The sequence below is a fragment of the Apodemus sylvaticus genome, chromosome 15, assembly GCF_947179515.1.
Source record: "Apodemus sylvaticus chromosome 15, mApoSyl1.1, whole genome shotgun sequence".
Lineage (NCBI taxonomy): Eukaryota > Metazoa > Chordata > Mammalia > Rodentia > Muridae > Apodemus > Apodemus sylvaticus.
In genome coordinates this window covers 50040522-50059365 of record NC_067486.1, presented here as the reverse complement: position 1 = coordinate 50059365, position 18844 = coordinate 50040522, and the positions used below count along the sequence as shown (strand labels likewise).

Genomic DNA, 18844 nt, shown 5'->3' with positions numbered 1-18844 from the left:
TTTTCATTGATACTTCATAACTGTGGTTGTGGTATTGTTATGAATCGTAATGTAAATAATTTTTGGAGATAGAGGTTTGTCAAAAGGGTCCCAATCCACTGGTTAAGAGCTGCTGCATTATAAGATTTAAAAATATGAAACTTATGAATGTTAAAGACAATTTCAGCTTTAGGAACACACGTTCAAGGAAATAAAATTAAGCACAGCATCTAGGCATAAAGATGCTATGCCTAGCAAATTATAAAGGTAAAATAAATGGCTATCAGTCTAAATGCACTAAATCAGAAGTTTGAAACAGTGAAAAATCTATAGGATGTTTGCAGTGGAATGACTAAGGTTATGATTATAAGGGGATTTTGTGCTATCAAGATACATCTGTCTATAATTTTTAAGGAAAAAAACCCCAGCAAGGTAGAAAATTTTAGTGTTCAATAGAAATTCTCAGCTCTATAAAAGTGTATATATTATGCATGGAAATGGGAAATCAATGAAAAAATTATCTCTGTATGATATGATTATGGTTGAATTTGATTTCATTTCCTTTACTTTTTAATATTACAATTTTTTAAGTTTTTGTAATAAACAAGTAATTAATATAGAATCTAAAAATCAAATCTTACACGTGCATATCTATTTTTGTAAATACTGGCAGCTCACCATTCTGTGTGTGTGTGTGTGTGTGTGTGTGAGTGGGTGGGTGTGTATGTGTGTGTATGTGTGTATGTGTGTATGTGTGTGTATGTGTGTGTATGTGTGTGTATGTGTTATGTACGTGTGAGTGGGTATGGGTGTATATGTGTGTGTATGTGTATATGTGTATGTGTGTGTTTGTGTATATGTGTATGTGTGTATATGTGTGTATATGTGTGAGTGTGTATATGTGTGTGTATGTGTGAGTGTGTGTGTATTGTATGTATGTGTGTGTGCATGTATATGTGTTTGTATGTGTGTATGTATGAGTAGGTGTGGGTATGTATGTGTGCATGTGTGTGTGCATTTGTGGGTATGTATATGTGTGTGTCTATGTTTGTATGTGTGTATGTATGAGTGGGTGTGGGTATGTATGTGTGCACGTGTGTGTGTGTGCATGTGTGTGTATGTATATGTGTGTGTATGTGTGTCAAGTACGTATGTACAAGCCACTACGCCTGTGGAAACCAGAAGCTGATGTCTTTCCGTACTGCTCTCCATTCAGTTTTTTTAAGCTGAGTGTCTCATGGAACCTCACCAATTTGGCAGCGAGTTCCAGGCATCCTCCTGCCTCTGTTACCCCAGCATTAGAATTGCTAATCTCACTCTGGTTTTATTTTATTTTTTCCATGGTTTATTATTGTTTATTATCTTATTATCATTTACATGGTTTGCTCCTTTTATTCTATGAGGATGCTGGGGGATCCAAATTGCAAGCTCAGTAGTCTTATTGCTTTTCTGGTTTGAAGAATAATCATAATGTATTTGTTCTAATATTTGTATTTGCTTTCTTTGGTTTTAAGAAAGTGCACCTCACAACACAACACAACACACACACACACACACACACACACACACACACACACACACACAGAGGCACGCACATCCCTCTTGTACAGAGGCCTGAGACCAAACAGGACAACAAAGTATCTGTCCTTTTCTCTGCCACTGCTTTGCGGCCTCTCCCCTCCTCTCTCAGTCTGTCACTGTCCTCAGTATTAGTTTGCACTGAGGAGTGGATGTCTGTGCCATGAAGAGGGATGTGTGCAGAAGGGAGATGGAGGAGGGGAAGGGAGGCTGGCAGGTTTCTTGGCAGGCGCAGAGCAGTGAGCTGAGCGGCTCAGGGGGTCAGGGAAGCTGGAAAGGAGCCTGGGAGGCAGGTTGAAGTCGCATGGATAGGAGAAGACAGGCCATTTGGAGCCCCAGTCGGCTTCTCAGCGGGGAGAGCCAACATTCCAGAGAAGACTGCCTGCGAGGACGGCCCAGGGCCAAGGCGCAGGGCGCAGCCTGCTAGCCTGTGTCTCCATGCCAGCTCACAGGAGCCGTGCAAAGCTGCTCTTACTCATCGGCTGTGGGTTGAGGGGGCCATTTCCTCTCCTGTATCCTGACTTTGGGTAGCACAGAGGACACTGATTCCAGTGCCTCAGGATTTTTCTGTTATGTAAGTGAAGCCGGCTGTGTGATGAGATTCCGAGTGACAGGCGCTGTGGAGTGCTGGGGACCACGGCAGGCTGAAGTGGGCCGACATAATGGCACGCCAGCACTTTTGCCAGCAGGTATGAGGCCCAGCGTGGCAAATATTCCAGTTTTTCTGAAGAAGTTAAAAATCTGAAGGCGTTTTGAATTCTAAGGAGAAGAAAGGATTCAAAGAAGGGGGTCTTTTAGTTTTTAAAGCATTGGCTTGTTTTACTTTTTTTTCCTACTAAACTAAAACTCAGTGTATGCCAAATATAATGTGTCTGCTGGCTGAGTTTAATTTATGGACCGCTGGTTCGAGATGAAGGGAAATAAAACTATATAAGATTGCTTCCCCTGAAGTCTACTTATGGCCAAATGCTATGTCCCCTGGAAAGACACACACTTAGTGTCGGTTACTTCTATGACATTCCTGGAGACACCATAAGGAATCTATGATCAATACTATGTAATTTTCAGTTTTCTATGAACTTACAATATTGCTGAAGCAGTATTCTACTCAGGAAAGTTAGGTAATGAATCAATGTATGATTTGTTATCAAAACAACAGATCTGATCTTATATACCAAAGCCACCTCAAAGGGAAGAAAATAGGTAGATGGGGAGATGGTTTGGTTGGCAAGGCGGATGCCATGAAATCCTACATCCACATTAAAATCACAGCATGGCAGCTTGTGCCCACAGCCCAGGGCAGAGGGGGTAAGCACAAGAGAATTCCCGAAACTTCCTTGGCTAGGCAACCTAGCTGAACTATGAACTCCAAGGTCAACTACTGATTCTGTCTCAAAAGGTAAAGGTGGGAAGTGGTTGAGAAGACATGTCAACCCTGGACTCCACAAGCACAAGAACATGTGTACACATACACTGTGGCTGTACACAACACATACAAGACAAAAATAACTAAAAGGTGGGTCTCCTGTAACCTATGGAACAGGGAGGGGAGGAGGCATGTATCTGTAGCCTCGGTGCTGGGGAGACAGACACAGATGGATTTCAGGGCTTGCACCCAGGGTTTGGACAGACCCTGCCTCAATAAATAAAATAAATAAATAAATAAATAAATAAATAAATAAATAAATAAATCAGAGAGCAATAGAAGAAGACGCCCAGTGTCTGCTTCCTAATGTCAGCACATGGGTAAGTGCACTTGTGCATGCATTTTGCCTGTGTTCACATGCACAGACATGCACACGCCAACAAAGATCTACAGGCCTACAAAACCCAAGTGTAGTAAAAGCTGGGCATTGTGGAAGTACCAAGGATGCTGTTCACCTTTATATACTCAGCCCTTGGCACATAGCAAGGATGCTCAACAAAAACATTCCTTGAATAAAAGGACAAAATTAATGAGCCTGGGAAGAGAAGAAGTCAGCCTTGTGAACTAAGACAGTGAGAAATTAGGCAAATATTTTCATTATTGGCATGATGATATTCAACAGAGAGACAGTGAGTTTAAGGGTCTGAGCATTTGGTCACTAGGTGCCCATTGTTGCTAGGGAATGGGGCTGTGTAACCAGTTCTCTCTGTAACCCATATTATAGTTGACAAGCTATTTGCCATCTCTGCTGAAATGTCTGCTGAACCTCCTAATGACCAATTAAGTTTCCTTGACATTTTGATGCAGGAGAAAAGGGACCCAGACACTATGTTCATGTAGCAGCCTATCTCATAATGAGTGCACTGAGCCCCTCATCAGTGTTCTGGTTGCTTCGTGATTGGCCCATCGTCTCCCTGGGCCAGGAGCCACTCTGAGTTCCTGTGTGTGTATGTGCAGCCAACCTCCATGGATTCTGATTCATTGACCTTATCCTTCTGCAACTGTCACTGTGGACTAAGAAACTAAAAGGCTCCTTGCAGGCAGGATACACAGGTGTGTATCATAGAAGAGGGCATTGCTGTCTGGGGTATCAAGCAAGGCTCAGAAGCTAAAGGAATCAAAGCTAGAAATGTTGGTACATGCATGTAAATCTGGCACTTGGGAGATGGAAGCAGTTCGCAACCAGTCTAGGCTGCCTAGAAAATCCTGTTACGGAAGAACAAGGGCATGAGGTGTAACTCTGTGGAAACTTCCCAGACATACAAGGCTCTTCTGAATGCTCTCTCTCCCTCTCTGTCTCTCTGTCTCTCTGTCTCTCTGTCTCTCTCTCTTTCTCTCTCTCTCTCTCTCTCTCTCTCTCTCTCTCTCTGTCGCTCTCTCTGTCTCTCTCTCTCTTACACACCACACACACACACACACACACACACACACACAGAGAGAGAGAGAGAGAGAGAGAGAGAGAGAGACTCATGATAAAATCTCTTTGCTCTATCAAAAAGTTTGTTTTGAAGGAGAGTTAAAGTTTAGTTAGGTGAAACTAAATGCCACACTGAAGAACTTAGACTTTATCTGACATTCTGATAGAAGGGAAACTGAAGTTCTCTGTGAACTTAGATCATTTGATATGAAGAAAAAGTGCTCTGTTGCAATCTCATTATTGTTCAGAATTAACAAATCAATACTGAAGGACTTTGTGGGAGACAAACAGGACCCTCCCAAAAGATATGAGCTGACTGCAAATATCCTATGCTGGATCTCTAGCATTAGAGAATCCAGTGGCCCCACATTAGCAGAATAAACTAAAACATGAAGACCGTACATAGTATGAGAAATGTCTCAGTAAAATCAAACTCCTTCATTATTAAGAGCCATCTCTCTTGAGCCTGGTCATCAAAGGCTTAGGATTCTGTTGTCATTGTGGACGTTTCCAACACAGGCAATTAAAATCCCAAAGAAGCACAGGCACCCTAGGATATAAATTGTGTCCATGTGATGCCCAAACATTTAAGAATAAAAGACAACTTCTGGTCATAACTGGGTCTCCTGGTTACCGTGTCATGAAAAGCTGTGGATGATCAGTACTGACAGGTATTCATAGGGCACGTGGACCAGCTAGGGGAATTTGTATTGCCTGGAATATGCCTTGAATTGGACTTTCTCATGTTCTGTGAGCTCTAAACCCATTCTTTAAAGTAAGATATGGCCGGGCATGCTTTTAATCCGAGCACTTGGGAGGCAGAGGCAGGCAGATTTCTGAGTTCGAGGCCAGCCTGGGCTACAGAGTGAGTTCCAGGACAGTCAGGGCTACACAGAGAAACCCTGTCTCAAAAAAACAAAAGCAAAAACAAAACAAAAAACAAAACAAAAAACAAAAAAATTTCTAGTTCATGAAGTGAACAAAAATATCAAGACTCTGCCTCATGTATGAGAGTTTCTTCTGATACACTTTTGTGCGGAGGGTAGAAAAGTTTAGTTTAACAAGGAGCACAAGATTTAGTGATGACCCAAACTTCTTACAGTATTTCTTTGTCACAAGGTGTGAAATAGTAACTTCACAGTGAACATCCAGGACATCAATGTTGCTGAAACAGGGACATCATGGCCTTTGACCACTCATAGGTAATGGATGTTCCCAGACAAATCCATATCTCTAACCTAATTATGAAGAGTCATTACATACACCATCTAAACTGAAGGATGCTCTGTTAAATAACTAGCAAGTAAGGTTTTTAAAGTATTTATTTTTGAGATTATTTTTACATTTTCTGTTCCCTCCAAACCTTCCCACATACCCCTCCTTGCTCTCTTTCATGGCCTCTCTTATCATTAATTATTTTTGCATATATATATATATATATATATATATATATATAGAGAGAGAGAGAGAGAGAGAGAGAGAGAAGTTAAAGAATATATATACATGTATATTATATATGTGTAATATATATTATATATTACACATATATTATATATATATGGAATAATACATATGGAAGGTAAAGAAGACATAAAGAGGTGAAGTACTATTTATTGTAACATAGACTGAAGACTCATGGAAACTAAACGCAATGTACTGTGTATCCTAAAATGTGTCTGTATTGAGGAGAAATGCCAACAAAAGGTGTCAATTGTAAGAATTAATGAATCATAGAACATGGATGATGGTTTATTCAGGTTTGGAAACAACCGAGTCTGGGCTAAATGTACTGCAGAGCTTATTTTTATGAGATGTGTTCGAAGGGATTGTAATAACAAACAAACAGGACCTAATAAATTTGAACGGTGAACTGATAAGCCCATAAAAGTCTAAAATCTTCATCCATCCATTTCAGTGAGTTCCAGGCTAAACCACTAGTAAAAGCCAAGGTGCATTTTGTTTTAGCTCTTAGTCCTTTGTCTACACTTTCCACAGCCAATACTCCTTCCTCTCTGGAAACCTGTCATCTCTCTCCAGGCCTCAGGCTCATCAAAACAGTGTAAAAACAGATTGTCTAGACTGTCTGTCTACGGAAGGAAAACATTGCAAAGCCACAATCCCAAGTAATTATAGTGACTATTGTTATTGTTGAAACAGTGCTCCATGAGTCCCAGGCTAGCCTCGGACATGCTAGGTAGTCATAGATGTGAATCTTTTGTTGTATTCCCAACACCTCCCTAGTGGTAGAATTACAAGTGTGCACCACCGTGCCTAGTTAATGCTATGCCATTTCTAGAAATAGGACCCAGTATTTCCTGAATCCTGGGCTGCATCCCCAGGCCCCACTGTCGTAAGAGGAGTTACTGTGACACTCTTAGGTAATCTTTGTATTACACTGAGTACACGACAAAATCGAAGCACTTTTCCCTGTCCTAATTCATTGAATTTCCTTTTTGGCCTTATGAGATTAGGAGCTGTTGTTGTGCCCATTTTGTACTCAAGGAAGCCAAGGCTAGAGGAAATTCAGCATCCTGCCCCAGAGAGTCAGGGTAAAGCCAGACTTTGATCCCAGAAAGAGAGATCTAAGAACCATCTCCCAAATAGCTCTGTCCAATTAGTTCTGCCTCATTACCCTGATGATTTATTAACCATGCAGGATTTGTACACAAATATCTATCCGAGTTTTCTTCCCCATCCATAAAAAGAGAGGAGTGGGCAGAGGAGCCGGTCTGGGCTCACGAGGCCCTGGAGCCAAGGCTAGGTTTCTTCTGTCCCTCTTTGCTTTAGAAACAAACAACTCCCCTAATAGCATCAGAGGAGCCTGCCATCCCTGCTCTGTGTTTCTCAGGAGGAGAGATTGCAGCATTGAAGCCATGGCTATAAATACCAGAGTTAATGAGGGAGGACTCCTGGAGACCTAAATGTATCCATTTTACGGGTTTGTCATACATCAGGTTAATATGATTCTGACAAATAATTGTATTGAAAACCGGACAGGGACTTGAGTGTTGCTGCTCCTTTTGAATGTTACAGCAGTCTTCTGGCTAATTAAAAGGTGATGATACTGGCTTGGAGATGCAGAGCAATACTAGAACAATTTGTGACATTTAGACAAAGGAATGCGTGCGCACCCTACCTTGGCACAGACTATGTGACTGTCATTGTCTAATTTCCTTAACAAGCACAGCGACTCCTTCATATGGATGGTTGAGCAGGGAGACCTGGTGTGGATGCTAGGAAGAGCATAGAGGAGGAATTCGTCTGTGCCTTTTCTTTTGGTTTTAAATCTAACATTGGCTAGTTGCCCCACTCTCTGCATTTCTTGGTTTCCTATAGATCTTTATGTAGAGGTGAGGCCTCATGGGCTTTTCCCCATCTGCCTTGGCATGTCTATTGCTAATGTCCTTGTTCAGGACCAATTGATTTACAAGGTCAACCTTGTAAACACACATAGAAGTAACATTATACAAACTGAGCAAGATATGTGTGTGTGCATGTGTGTGTATGCACATAAATGCCTATAAGAACAATTACTGAAAAGAGGCCATGATTTTATATGTATATGTATATATATATATATACATATATATGAATATATAAATACATATATATGGGAGGATTTGAAAGGAGGAAAGGGAAAAGAGAAATGATGTAATAGTATTATAATCTCAAAAATAAAAGATACAGTTTTTAAATAGTCACATTAATTTTAAGGGCTTTCACATGGAAGGGCATATGGATTAGGTGAGTCCCTGAAACAGATTTTCAGTAGAACATGTCAAACCACGATGGTAGCTTCTTCTCTGACCCTAAGGATGACTTATTTCCTCTAGGGTTAATTACAGTGGCCTCTGAGAGGAAAGGACTTCTTACTAGTGAAGAAAAAAAAAAGCCGCTCTCAAGCTGTGACATTTGCCGTCATGTAATTGGGGTGCCCTGAAATCCTCGAGCCATAATGCAGACTGGAGAGCAGGCACTTCCGGGAAAAACTGACCTGGAAGGTGACATGCAGGTTCACGGCCTCTCTTCATACTCAAGGACATCTCCACAGCAGCACTACAGGCTGTTTGCCGCACAAGGGCATCACACAGAGGGGAAACAAGGGGTACAAAATTCAGTCCTTCCTATATTCAGAAGCCTTACGTGGGGTCAGGTCTGTGAGTTAGCAAATCTCAGCTCAAGCACAAGGTTAGACCCACAGAGGAGCCTGAGATCCTACAGAACCTTAGAGGCACGTGTTCCGGTGCTTCCCTATCTCCTTAGCAAGCATCTGCTATCACATTCTCCTACACAGCAGCGCCCCTTCTCCTGTGCAGCACAAAAGGGAAGGAGACACACCCATAGCTGCACTAATCCCTGTGTCCTTGACTCTGCTGGTGCTGCTGGTTTTCATCAGGAACTCCACTTCCTCACTGTTCTTCTCTTTTCAAACCATCATCCCTCAATAGATTTCTGGCCATTAACTACCATGAGACACTCGATCAGATATCCACACCACATCCATATTCTTGCAGCTGAATCTGAATTGTGCAAAGTGAAACTTAATGTACTATTGAGATGTTTTCTCACCAATAATTAACCCACACCCATTAAATTAAAAGTCCTGATTACAACAGAGGTTTTTCTTTTCAGTGAGGTGTGTGTGTGTGTGTGTGTGTGATGTATGTGTGTGGTATGTGGTATGGCATGTGGTGTGTGTGTGGTGTATGTATGGTATGAGTAGTTGGTGTGTATGGTGTATATATGCATGTATGTGGTGTGCGTTATGTGTGTGTGTAGTGTTTGTATGTGTAGTGTGTATGTTGTTGTGGTGTGTGTATATGTTTATGGTGTGTATGTGTATATTGTGTGTATATGTGCGGTATTTGTGGTACATGTAAATATGGTGTGTGTGTATGAAATTTAATGTATTTATTCAAGTGTTTTCTCACCAATAATCAACCTACCACCCATTAAATTAAATGCCCTGATTTCAAAAGGGATTTTTCATTTCATTGTGTGTGTGTGAGTGGTGTATAAGTGTGTGTGTGTGTGTATGCATGCTGTGTGTGTGGCATGTGTGTGCATGCTATATGTGTGTGGTATGTGGTATGCGTGTATGTGCTGTGTGTGCATGTGGTATATGTATATGTATATATGTGTGGTGTATTTGTGTGTGGTGTATGTTTATGTATGTGTGCTGTGTATGTGTAGTGTGTATAGTGTGTGGTGTGTGTGTGTATGTGGTGTGTGTGAGTGTGTGATTTGTGTATGGTGTATATGTGTATGTATGCTGTGTGTGTTTGTGTGGTATTGTGGTGTATGTGTTTGTAGTGTGTGTGTCTATGTGGTGTGTGTATCTGTGTGTGTGTTTGTGTGTATATTTGTGTGGCTGTGTGTTGGGGGGAGTCAGAGACCAACATTAAGTGTCTTCCTGAATTGCTTTCCTTCTTATTTTTTTGAGACAGTCTCTCGCCAAACCTGGTGCTCATCAAATAATTTAGATTAGCCGAACTCCAAAAGCCCTGTCTCTATACTCCAAGTGCTGAGGGGACAAGTGGGCATAATTGTGCCCCGCCTTTACATTTTATTGCTTCTTTGAGAATTGTATGCAATTTAGTTAAATCATATTCACCCCTCACTCCTCTCCCGACTCCATCCAGATCCACCCTGACAACTTCATGTTTCTTGACCTAGTTTGTGCTGCCCACATAGGCATGGATTTAGGATCATCCCCTGGAGCATTTAGAGGTTCACATCACTAAAGGAAATGGATTCTCCATCCCTCAAACTATTCATCCAGCCATAGCCTCTCAGTTAGGGCTGGGGGTTCACGGGTCCCTTTCCACCCCATGCAAACATGTTGGCTAGCTTAGTTGTGTGCAGATTGTGTGAGGGCCACCATAACTGCTTTGAGCTAGTGACAGCAGCCGTCTCTCCATGTCCAGAAGACACCTCTTCTCTGGCCCTCCCCTTCTCCTGACTGTTAGAACCTTTCTGCCCCTCTTGAGGAACGTTTCCTGAGACTCACAGGAGGGGTGACTGCCACATTTGTGGGTGATCACTCCAGTGACAGGTGCTACACTGTGGTCAGTTGTGAGTTTCTGTGGAAATCACCACCCACTGCATGAAGAAACTTGTCTAATGTGGCCTGAGAGCTGCGTTACTAGATGGGTATAGAGACAGGTACACATTTAGAGAACAGTTAATTTATCAAAAGAGTAGTAAGTAGGGGGCCTTTGAACTCCTTCAAACATTGGTTCTTGGTCAGATTTAAAGGAACAGGCATGAGACTCCTTATGTAGAGTGGGCCTTTAAACCAATCCAAAAAGCAAGTGGTGAGTCCCATAATCTTCCTGTCACTTCTTCACCCATATCTTGCCATGCTAGTCATTACTATAGTTCACAGGGTTCACAGCTGAGCAACAGTGTTGATGACTTTACTCTTAGGGTCCTACATACAGCACCTTCTGCTACTATGAAAGCCAGTCAGCCAGGGAGAGGCTTCCTGGCCAACACCAGTTTGATTTCCCATGTCTTGTGAACAATATGTGAAGTGTCTTCAACAACAGGGCCTTAACCATTCAGTTGTAGTGGGTATGCAAGAGCAGTTATGCCCAGCCTTTCATGTGGGTTTTGGGGTTCCAAACACAGGTCCTCATGGCTTGTATTACTATAGACATTTTCCAACTAAGCCATCTCCATAGTCCTAGCCTTTGCTTTAGAAAGGGCTCTGAAGCCATTCCATGTTAGGCTATTAAGATATGAGCTGTAACTTCTAGAAGCTAGAACATCACCAGGAGAAATGGCCTCAATTCTTAGAGACAGCTGTTGTTTCTTCCGTTCTAAAAGTTACTGGTGGTGAAGGAGCCTTTGCAGGTAACTTAGCCCTGCCCCAGCGACCCTCTCTCTGGTCCAGGATCATCTCACCATATCTTCTTGCTATCATTCAGTACATGCAGGAAGCCCCTGACTGCAGGAGATCAGAAAGAAAATACAGAAAACTCCCAACAGAAGCTAGGCTCCCAATCCAAGTTTTGAAGAACATGTTTTCCTTTAAAAACAAACAGACAAACTAACATACTTCTTTGCAGTATGTGTGCATGTGTGTGTGTGTATGTGTGTATGCATGCATGTGTGCATGTGTGTGTTGTATACATGTAGGTTCACATGCCATAGTATGCCTGTGGAGGTCTAAGGACAACCTGTGGATTGGTTCTCTGCTCCTACAATTGGGTTCTGGGTATATAGTTTGGCAGTAAGTGCTTTTACCCACAAAATTATCTTACCTGCCCAGAAAAATGGTTTTCTCTTTTACCCACCAATCACAAGAGAGGATAATTCCAAAGAACAAATATATGGAAGGTAGGTTATTTATTGTTCCAATTAAACCTCCTGCTTGGCTCCCCATCCAACTTTCTGTAACTTATAAAATTGGCATAGTTCTCACTCATTCTTCAAGAGCTGAGTGGTTGCATGGCTCTGGACAATGGGCAGGTGGTGCCACACAGTGGGGTCTGGATGAGCTCTTCCCTCCTTCCTGGACATAAGAAGGATTAACTCAAATTCTTTCCTATTAGCAAATGGCAACACAAATGACTGGGAAGTCACTGTGAATTTCATCCCAGAGGAAGCTATGGGTGTGCTTGCTAGAAGAGATCTGATGTCTCCCTTCTGTCAAGATTGGGTCTTCCATACTGACCACTATCCCATGCATATCCAGGCTGCTACAGGAAGTGAGCGACTGTAGATATGTAGAGGTGGGAAGGAGCGCATGCTCAGAGAGCAAGAACAAAGGTATGTGGAGAATGGTAGCCAGCGAGAGTCCTGCAAGGCAGTATTCACTTTCATCTTTGTTTTATTTTAAATACTAAAAACCAAGACAGGCTCCAATGAATTAGGACTCAAGAAAGGGAAACCAGATAAACTGGTCTAGATTTTCTAAGGTCAGAGAGCCTAAAGGCCTGGATTAGATTGGATCTATTTGAACATTAAGAGCTGCTAGACCTAGGGATTGTTCTAGAAGGAGAGAAGAAGACAAAGTAGTTTTGCACAGGCACAGACTACTGCTGTGACTTTTCTGTCAGCTCTTTGTAGAGCTAACAGGTGGCCACAGAGTGGCAATTCCTCTTCAGTGAAGCCATGCCTTGGCATCTGCAGACCCTGAAGCACAGCCTCAAACTGGATGAGGAACAAAAGATTCTAAAGGCTGCTCTGCCAGTCTGTGCCTTCCTGTGCACAGGTTCCCAGAGGCAGCAATGGCTGGCCAGTCAGGGTCATTATGGCCATAAGAGATGTGTCTTATCCTAAAGTTCAGGACTTGCAATTTCTGAAATTTAATGATAGCCTCGGGACTTACTAACATGTGAGAGCATACTTTGGAGCCAATAATTATCTGTTGGATGACCTTGAATATGAGAGACCATCTGTAACTTTCCTTGTAGAGTACACTAGAAATAGTACTGGCCTTAGAATGGCATGATCCATACTAAATTACCCTAGAAATCTGTACATTATTTTCTGAGAAACAGGTTGTGGATGATGGGCCAGGATAATCCTTCTAGAAGGAGGTGGTTTTACTTAGAAGGGATCTACATATAAAACTGCTAAGTTAGAATTTGTAAAATATGTAAGCTTTTTCCACTTACTTAAAAGTAAATTATGTAGTCGCATGTTTATGTATGTATATGTATATATGCACTGATACAAGCTTTATTCATATATGAATATATGCGCATATGTATGCAGAGATATGTATGTATGTTGCAGTTTTATATATCACATACATGCACACAGAATTTATGAGACTTTCAGGTCAAAGGCAAGGCCCACCGATGACTTTTTAGCAGGAACTCAAGACAAGGCTGTGTAGGTCAGGGTACCAGGCATACAGTTGAGAACATTATTGGGAAGCCCAGTTAATTAAGAAACTCTGATCTATATAGATCTGGGAGAAATCTACACATCCTCCCCCACAGAGTAAAACATTATCTGTACTCTGAAATTTCATCTAATCTTTGGGTAGAGGAAAAGAAGGTTTTTATCTTTACTACTTTGAAGCATCTCCAGGGAGAGACATGTCTTGAAGCTTTACTACCCTGAACATCTCCTTATGCAAACAGTTTAAATTCAGCAGTGTAAATGTTTTTGCTTAGAAGAGCTTGACTGTGAAGCAATGTAAGCTATTCATGGAGAATGGACATCCTCAAAATACCTCTACATAAAATACAAATGTCTATCTTTTAACACAGGTCCCTTTATATATACACAAACCCTCAGAAGGATTTTTATATGATTATAATGCCTCATACTGTAGCATTTTGGAGACTAGAAGAATAGACTAGGGTAGTGTGACCTTCTCTCATATTTATCCCTCTACTTCTGATGGAATATGGGAATTGGTATTCTTTTAAGGGACACTGGGGGCTCAGATGTTTAGGGCCCTGGTGGCCAGCAACATGAGGGGTGGGCTAAGGAATAACTGAGTGTTCGAAAAAGGAAAACATCAGGGGAAAAACATCTGCCTAGTTGATCTCTCAAAGGTATGAGGACACTCTCATACTTGTTCACAAGAATAGGACTCTTGATTCAGAGGAGTATTACACATGTAGCTCAAGGATGTGCTTGTTCACTCTAAAGTGCAATTGGCTGGTTGAGTTCTTTTTGACCTAGAAGAGAGGCAGGACCATTCCAAAAGGATTAAACCCAGAAGCCAAGTGTCTTAGTTAGGATTTCTATTGCTGTGAAGGGACACCATGGCCACAGAAACTCTTATAAAGGAAAACATTTAATTGGGATTGGCTTAAATTTCAGAGATTTAGTCCATTATCATTATGGTGGGAAACAAAGTGGTTCACAAACAGACATGGTGCTGGAGAGGTAGCTAGGAGTTCTACACCTGGACCAGCAGGCACAGGAAGAGAGTGAGGCACTGGGCCTGGCTTGAGCATCTAAAGCTTCACATCCCACCTCCCAGTGACATATTTCCTCCAACAAGGCCATTCCTCCAACAATGGTACTCCCTATGAGTCTATGGAGGCTAGTTTCATTCAGACTACCACACTAAGGATAGCAGCTTAGATCTGTGATCCTAGCACTCAGGAAGCTGAGACAGGAGGATCAGCCTGAGTTTCTGGCCCACCTGAGTTCCAAGACAGTCTTTGATACAAGGCAGGGGCCTGTTTCAAACAAAACAAAACAAGATAAAACTAGGTCCCGTTTTGACTTTCATCCATCTTCTTTGGATCCAAATCCCTTTGACTTATTTGTATAGTGTCGCTTTGCTAGCAGCTCTCTCCCTTGGCATTCTGGAAAGGAGACAAAAGGGTTTGCTTCTCTTTGATGTGTGAGATCTGACACCAGCAGTAAGGTCCTCAGCAGTTGTGTGGTAGAGTAGTTTCTCAGAGTCCACTTCTCTTGAATGACCCTGTCAAGACCCTCTTGTTTTCTGCTTCTGCCCCAGTCTCCTTACCTCGTCCAGGCAGGAGGTGTACTACCTCAGTATCTACTCCAGGAGGTAAGAAAGAATCAATCCTGTGAATAGACGAGGCTGCTCTTAGTTGGATGTTTAGTGTTAGTCAAAGATGAGGCAAATGGTGGTTATTTCATGGCTTCCTGATGGTTCTTCCCACTGAGGAGGTAATGTGGGACCCATTGTTCAAGTTCATTTCCTTCCACTGAGCCCATGGTGTCTATTGTACATACAGATGATCCTCAAGCATGGATCTCCAACCCCAGCTTCCCTCCAGACCCAGCCATAACAAACAGCACAATCTAACGTGTCTTCAATGAATTCACCCTTTTTTCCATGAACCTTCTCCTTCCATTTATTCTTACAGTGAAATTCCACTTCTTCCAAAACTCCAAGAGACACAGAAAATATTCCCGGGTCCTTTCTTCTCAATATCTAACTTCCAGAGTAAAGACACATTAAATTGAATTTCCATAACTGTCTCTGATCTGTTCCTGCTCCCCTCTTGGCCCTTCCAATCTCTCATCATTTCTTCCTTGCTCTTAATGAGCTCCACACAGTTTCCCTCACTTTAATTGTCTTACCCCTCCAAAATTTACAGAACCCATCAACTCCGACAGTTATTACTGAAACTCAAATGTGATTAAACTGTCTCCCCGTCCCTTCTGCTGTTCTTAGAATAAATCCCTCACCCCATGACTCACAAAACTTGTCTCATGATTCTCAGATCACCTTTATGGTTGAACCTTCAAGGGACTATGAGGTTGCTCACATCCAGGTATGTGAGCCAGAGATACTCAGTTTGATCCATCTCAAACTTTGGGGGTTTTGGGAGATACTTGTGCATCTACTTTTATTTCCCTTCCTTCTCTGACCACACCCACACTCCTAATTTGCTAATATCTCCCTATTGGCTTAAAGATTACTGTTGTCCCTTCTGTAGCCTGTGTCTGTAGACCAAGCTTCAAAGACATCCTATACTCTCCATAGGTGTGTTTTTAGTGTCTTCCATTGGCAAGAATCTCTTGTAGCATAGTGAGCCCTGAGGGCAAGACACTGCATATCGGGTGTTTAATGTGTTTTAAAAACTATTGAATATCTTCAATATTTGTTCATATTTTCTTGTTTGAAAATGAACCAAAGCAACAACAATAGCCACAAGAACAACAACATGGTTTTACTATATAACCAAGGATGTCCTCATTAAAATGTGGTCCACATTCAAGATGAAGTTGATCCTGTGCCACAGCACTCCATACCTGAATAGCTGGGTGACCGGATCTCCCAGGAGTTCTGATAAGCCTGTGAGCACAGGTAAGACCACCACTTCCACTTAAATTTCTAGTCCAAGAGGGGCCTACCCAGAGTCATCAGGACACAGGAACCAAGGAGCTCCCAGGGACAGGATTCTTCCTGTTTCTGTCTACACCCAGAATAGACTAGACCCTGTGTCAAAGCTCTCCATACCCAAATACCTCCAAGAGAAAACTGGTCTCCCAGGAATGCTGACACACAGGCTTGCAGGAGGGACAAGCCACAGTCAGAGACAGCAAGACCAGCTAACACCAGAGATATCCAGATGTTGAGAGGAAAGGGAAATAATACAAGCAACATATACCAAGGCTACTTGGCATCATCAGAACCCAGTTCTCCCACCACAGTGAGCCCTGGATACCTCAACACACCATAAAAGTAAGACTCTGATTTTAAATCATATCTTATGATGATGATAGAGGTCTTTAAGGAGGATATAAATAATTTCCTTAAGGAAATACAGGAGAGCACAGGTAAACAAGTAGAAGCTGTTAAAGAGGAAACACAATCCCTTAAAAAATACAGGAAAATATAACCAAACAGGTGAAGGAATTGAACAAAACATCCAGTACCTAAAAATGGAAATAGAAACAATAAATAAATCATAAAGGGAGTCAACCCTGGAGATAGAAAATCTAGTAAAGAGATCAGGAGTCATAGAGTAAGCCTCACCAACAGAATGCAAGAGATAGAAGAGAGAATCTCAGGTACAGAAGATGCCATAGGAAACACTGACACAACAGTCAAAGAAAAAGCAAGATGCAAAAAGCTCCTAACCCAAAACATCCAGGAAATCCAGGACAAAATAAGATCAAACTTAAGGATAATAGATATAAGCCGGGCAGTAGTGGCTCATGCCTTTAATCCCAGCACTCGGGAGGCAGAGGCAGGCGGATTTCTGATTTCAAGGCCAGCCTGGTTTACAAAGTGAGTTCCAGGATAGCCAGGGCTACACAGAGAAACCCCGTCTCGAAAAGGATAATAGGTATAGAAGATAATGAAGATTCCCAACTTAAAGGGCAAACAAATATCTTTTACAAAGTTATAGAAGAAAACTTCCCTAACCTAAAGAAAGAGATGCCCATAAACATACAAGAAGCCTACAGAGCTCCAAAGAGATTGGACCAGAAAAGAAATTCCTCCCATCACATAAGAGTCAAAACACCAAATGCACAAAACAAAGAAAGATTATAAAAGCAGAAAGAGAAAAAAGTTCAAGTAATTTATAAAGGCAGATTATCAGAATTACACCAGACTTCTTACCAGAGACTATGAAAGCTAGAAGATCCTGGGCAGATGTCATACAGACCCTTAGAGAACATAAATGCCCAGATTACTATACCCAGCAAAACCCTCAATCACCATAGATGTAAATACCATGACAAAACCAAATTTACACAATATCTTTCCACAAACCCATTCCTACAAAGGATAATAGATAGAAAATGCCAACACAAGGAGGGAAACTACACCCTTGAAAAAGCAAAAAAGTAATCTTCTTTCAACAAACGCAAAAGAAGATAACTACACAAACATAAAAATAACATAAAAAAGAACAGGAGCAACAATCACTATTGTGTAATATCTCAACATCAATGGACTCAATTCCTCAATAAAAAGACATAGACTAATAGACTGGATATGTAAATAGAACCCAGCATTTTGCTACATACAGGAAACTCACTTCAGTGTCAAAGACAGACACTACCTCAGAGTAAAGGGCTGGAAAACAATTTTCCAAGCAATTTGTCCCTAGAAACATGCTGGAGTGAGTAGCCTCTAATATTGAATAAAATCAACTTTCAACCAAAAGTTATCAAAAATGATAAGGAAGGACACTTCATACTCATCAAAGGAAAAATCTAACAAGTAGAACTCTCAATTCTGAACATCTATGCTCCAAATGCAAGGGCATCCACATTCATAAAAGAAACTTCACTAAAGCTCAAAACACATATAATACCTCAAACAATAATAGTGAGATACTTCAACAGAGACACATTGAAATTAACAGAAGTTATGGACCAAATGTATTTAACAGATATCTATCTTAAAAAATTATACCTTCTTTTCAGCACCCCATGGTACCTTTTCCAAAACTGACCATATAATCAGTCACAAAACAGGCTTCAACAGATAAAAGAAGATTAAAATAATACCATCAATCACCACAGACCAAGACTGGTCTTCAAAGCAACAAAAAGAACAGAAAGTACACATACCAATGGAAGTTGAACAAGGCCTTACTCAATGATAACTTGGTCAAGGAAGAACTAAAGAAAGTAATCAAAGACTTTTTAGAGTTTAATGAAAATGAAGGACTCCTGTCCCAGCTACCATCAGCCAAAGTCACAGCCAGACCTTGCTCCTCAACTTGGCAAAAGTGCTTACAGAGATGGAGAGATGCATCGAATCCCTGATTGCTGTTTTCCAAAAGTACAGTGGGAAGGATGGAAACAGCTGTCAACTTTCCAAAACTGAATTGTGTTCCTTTATGAACACGGAGCTGGCCACCTTCATGAAGAACCAGAAGGACCCTGGTGTCCTTGACCACATGATGAAGAAGGTGGACCTCAACAGTGATGAGCAGTTAGATTTCCAAGAGTTTCTCAACTTTATTGGTTGCATAGCTATAGCGTGCCATGAGTCCTTCCTCCAAACTTTCCAGAAGCATATATAA

At 41.5% G+C, this 18844-nt stretch overlaps 1 protein-coding gene across 1 annotated transcript; it reads left to right on the top strand.

The window, feature by feature from the left end:
• Positions 1-2152: 2152 nt before the first annotated feature.
• On the top strand, positions 2153-18844 carry LOC127665624 (protein S100-A11-like). Its single transcript, XM_052158125.1, has 2 exons — positions 2153-2246; positions 18498-18844. The coding sequence occupies exons 1-2, from the start codon at positions 2153-2155 to the stop codon at positions 18842-18844; spliced, it is 441 nt and encodes a 146-aa protein (XP_052014085.1).

Excerpts from the sequence above, each read along its gene's own strand:
- LOC127665624 (XM_052158125.1), top strand. The coding sequence starts at position 2,153 with ATGAGATTCCGAGTGACAGGCGCTGTGGAGTGCTGGGGACCACGGCAG. Across the intron at positions 2,247-18,497 it reads GCCAGCACTTTTGCCAGCAG|CTACCATCAGCCAAAGTCAC; the intron begins GTATGAGGCCCA and ends CTCCTGTCCCAG.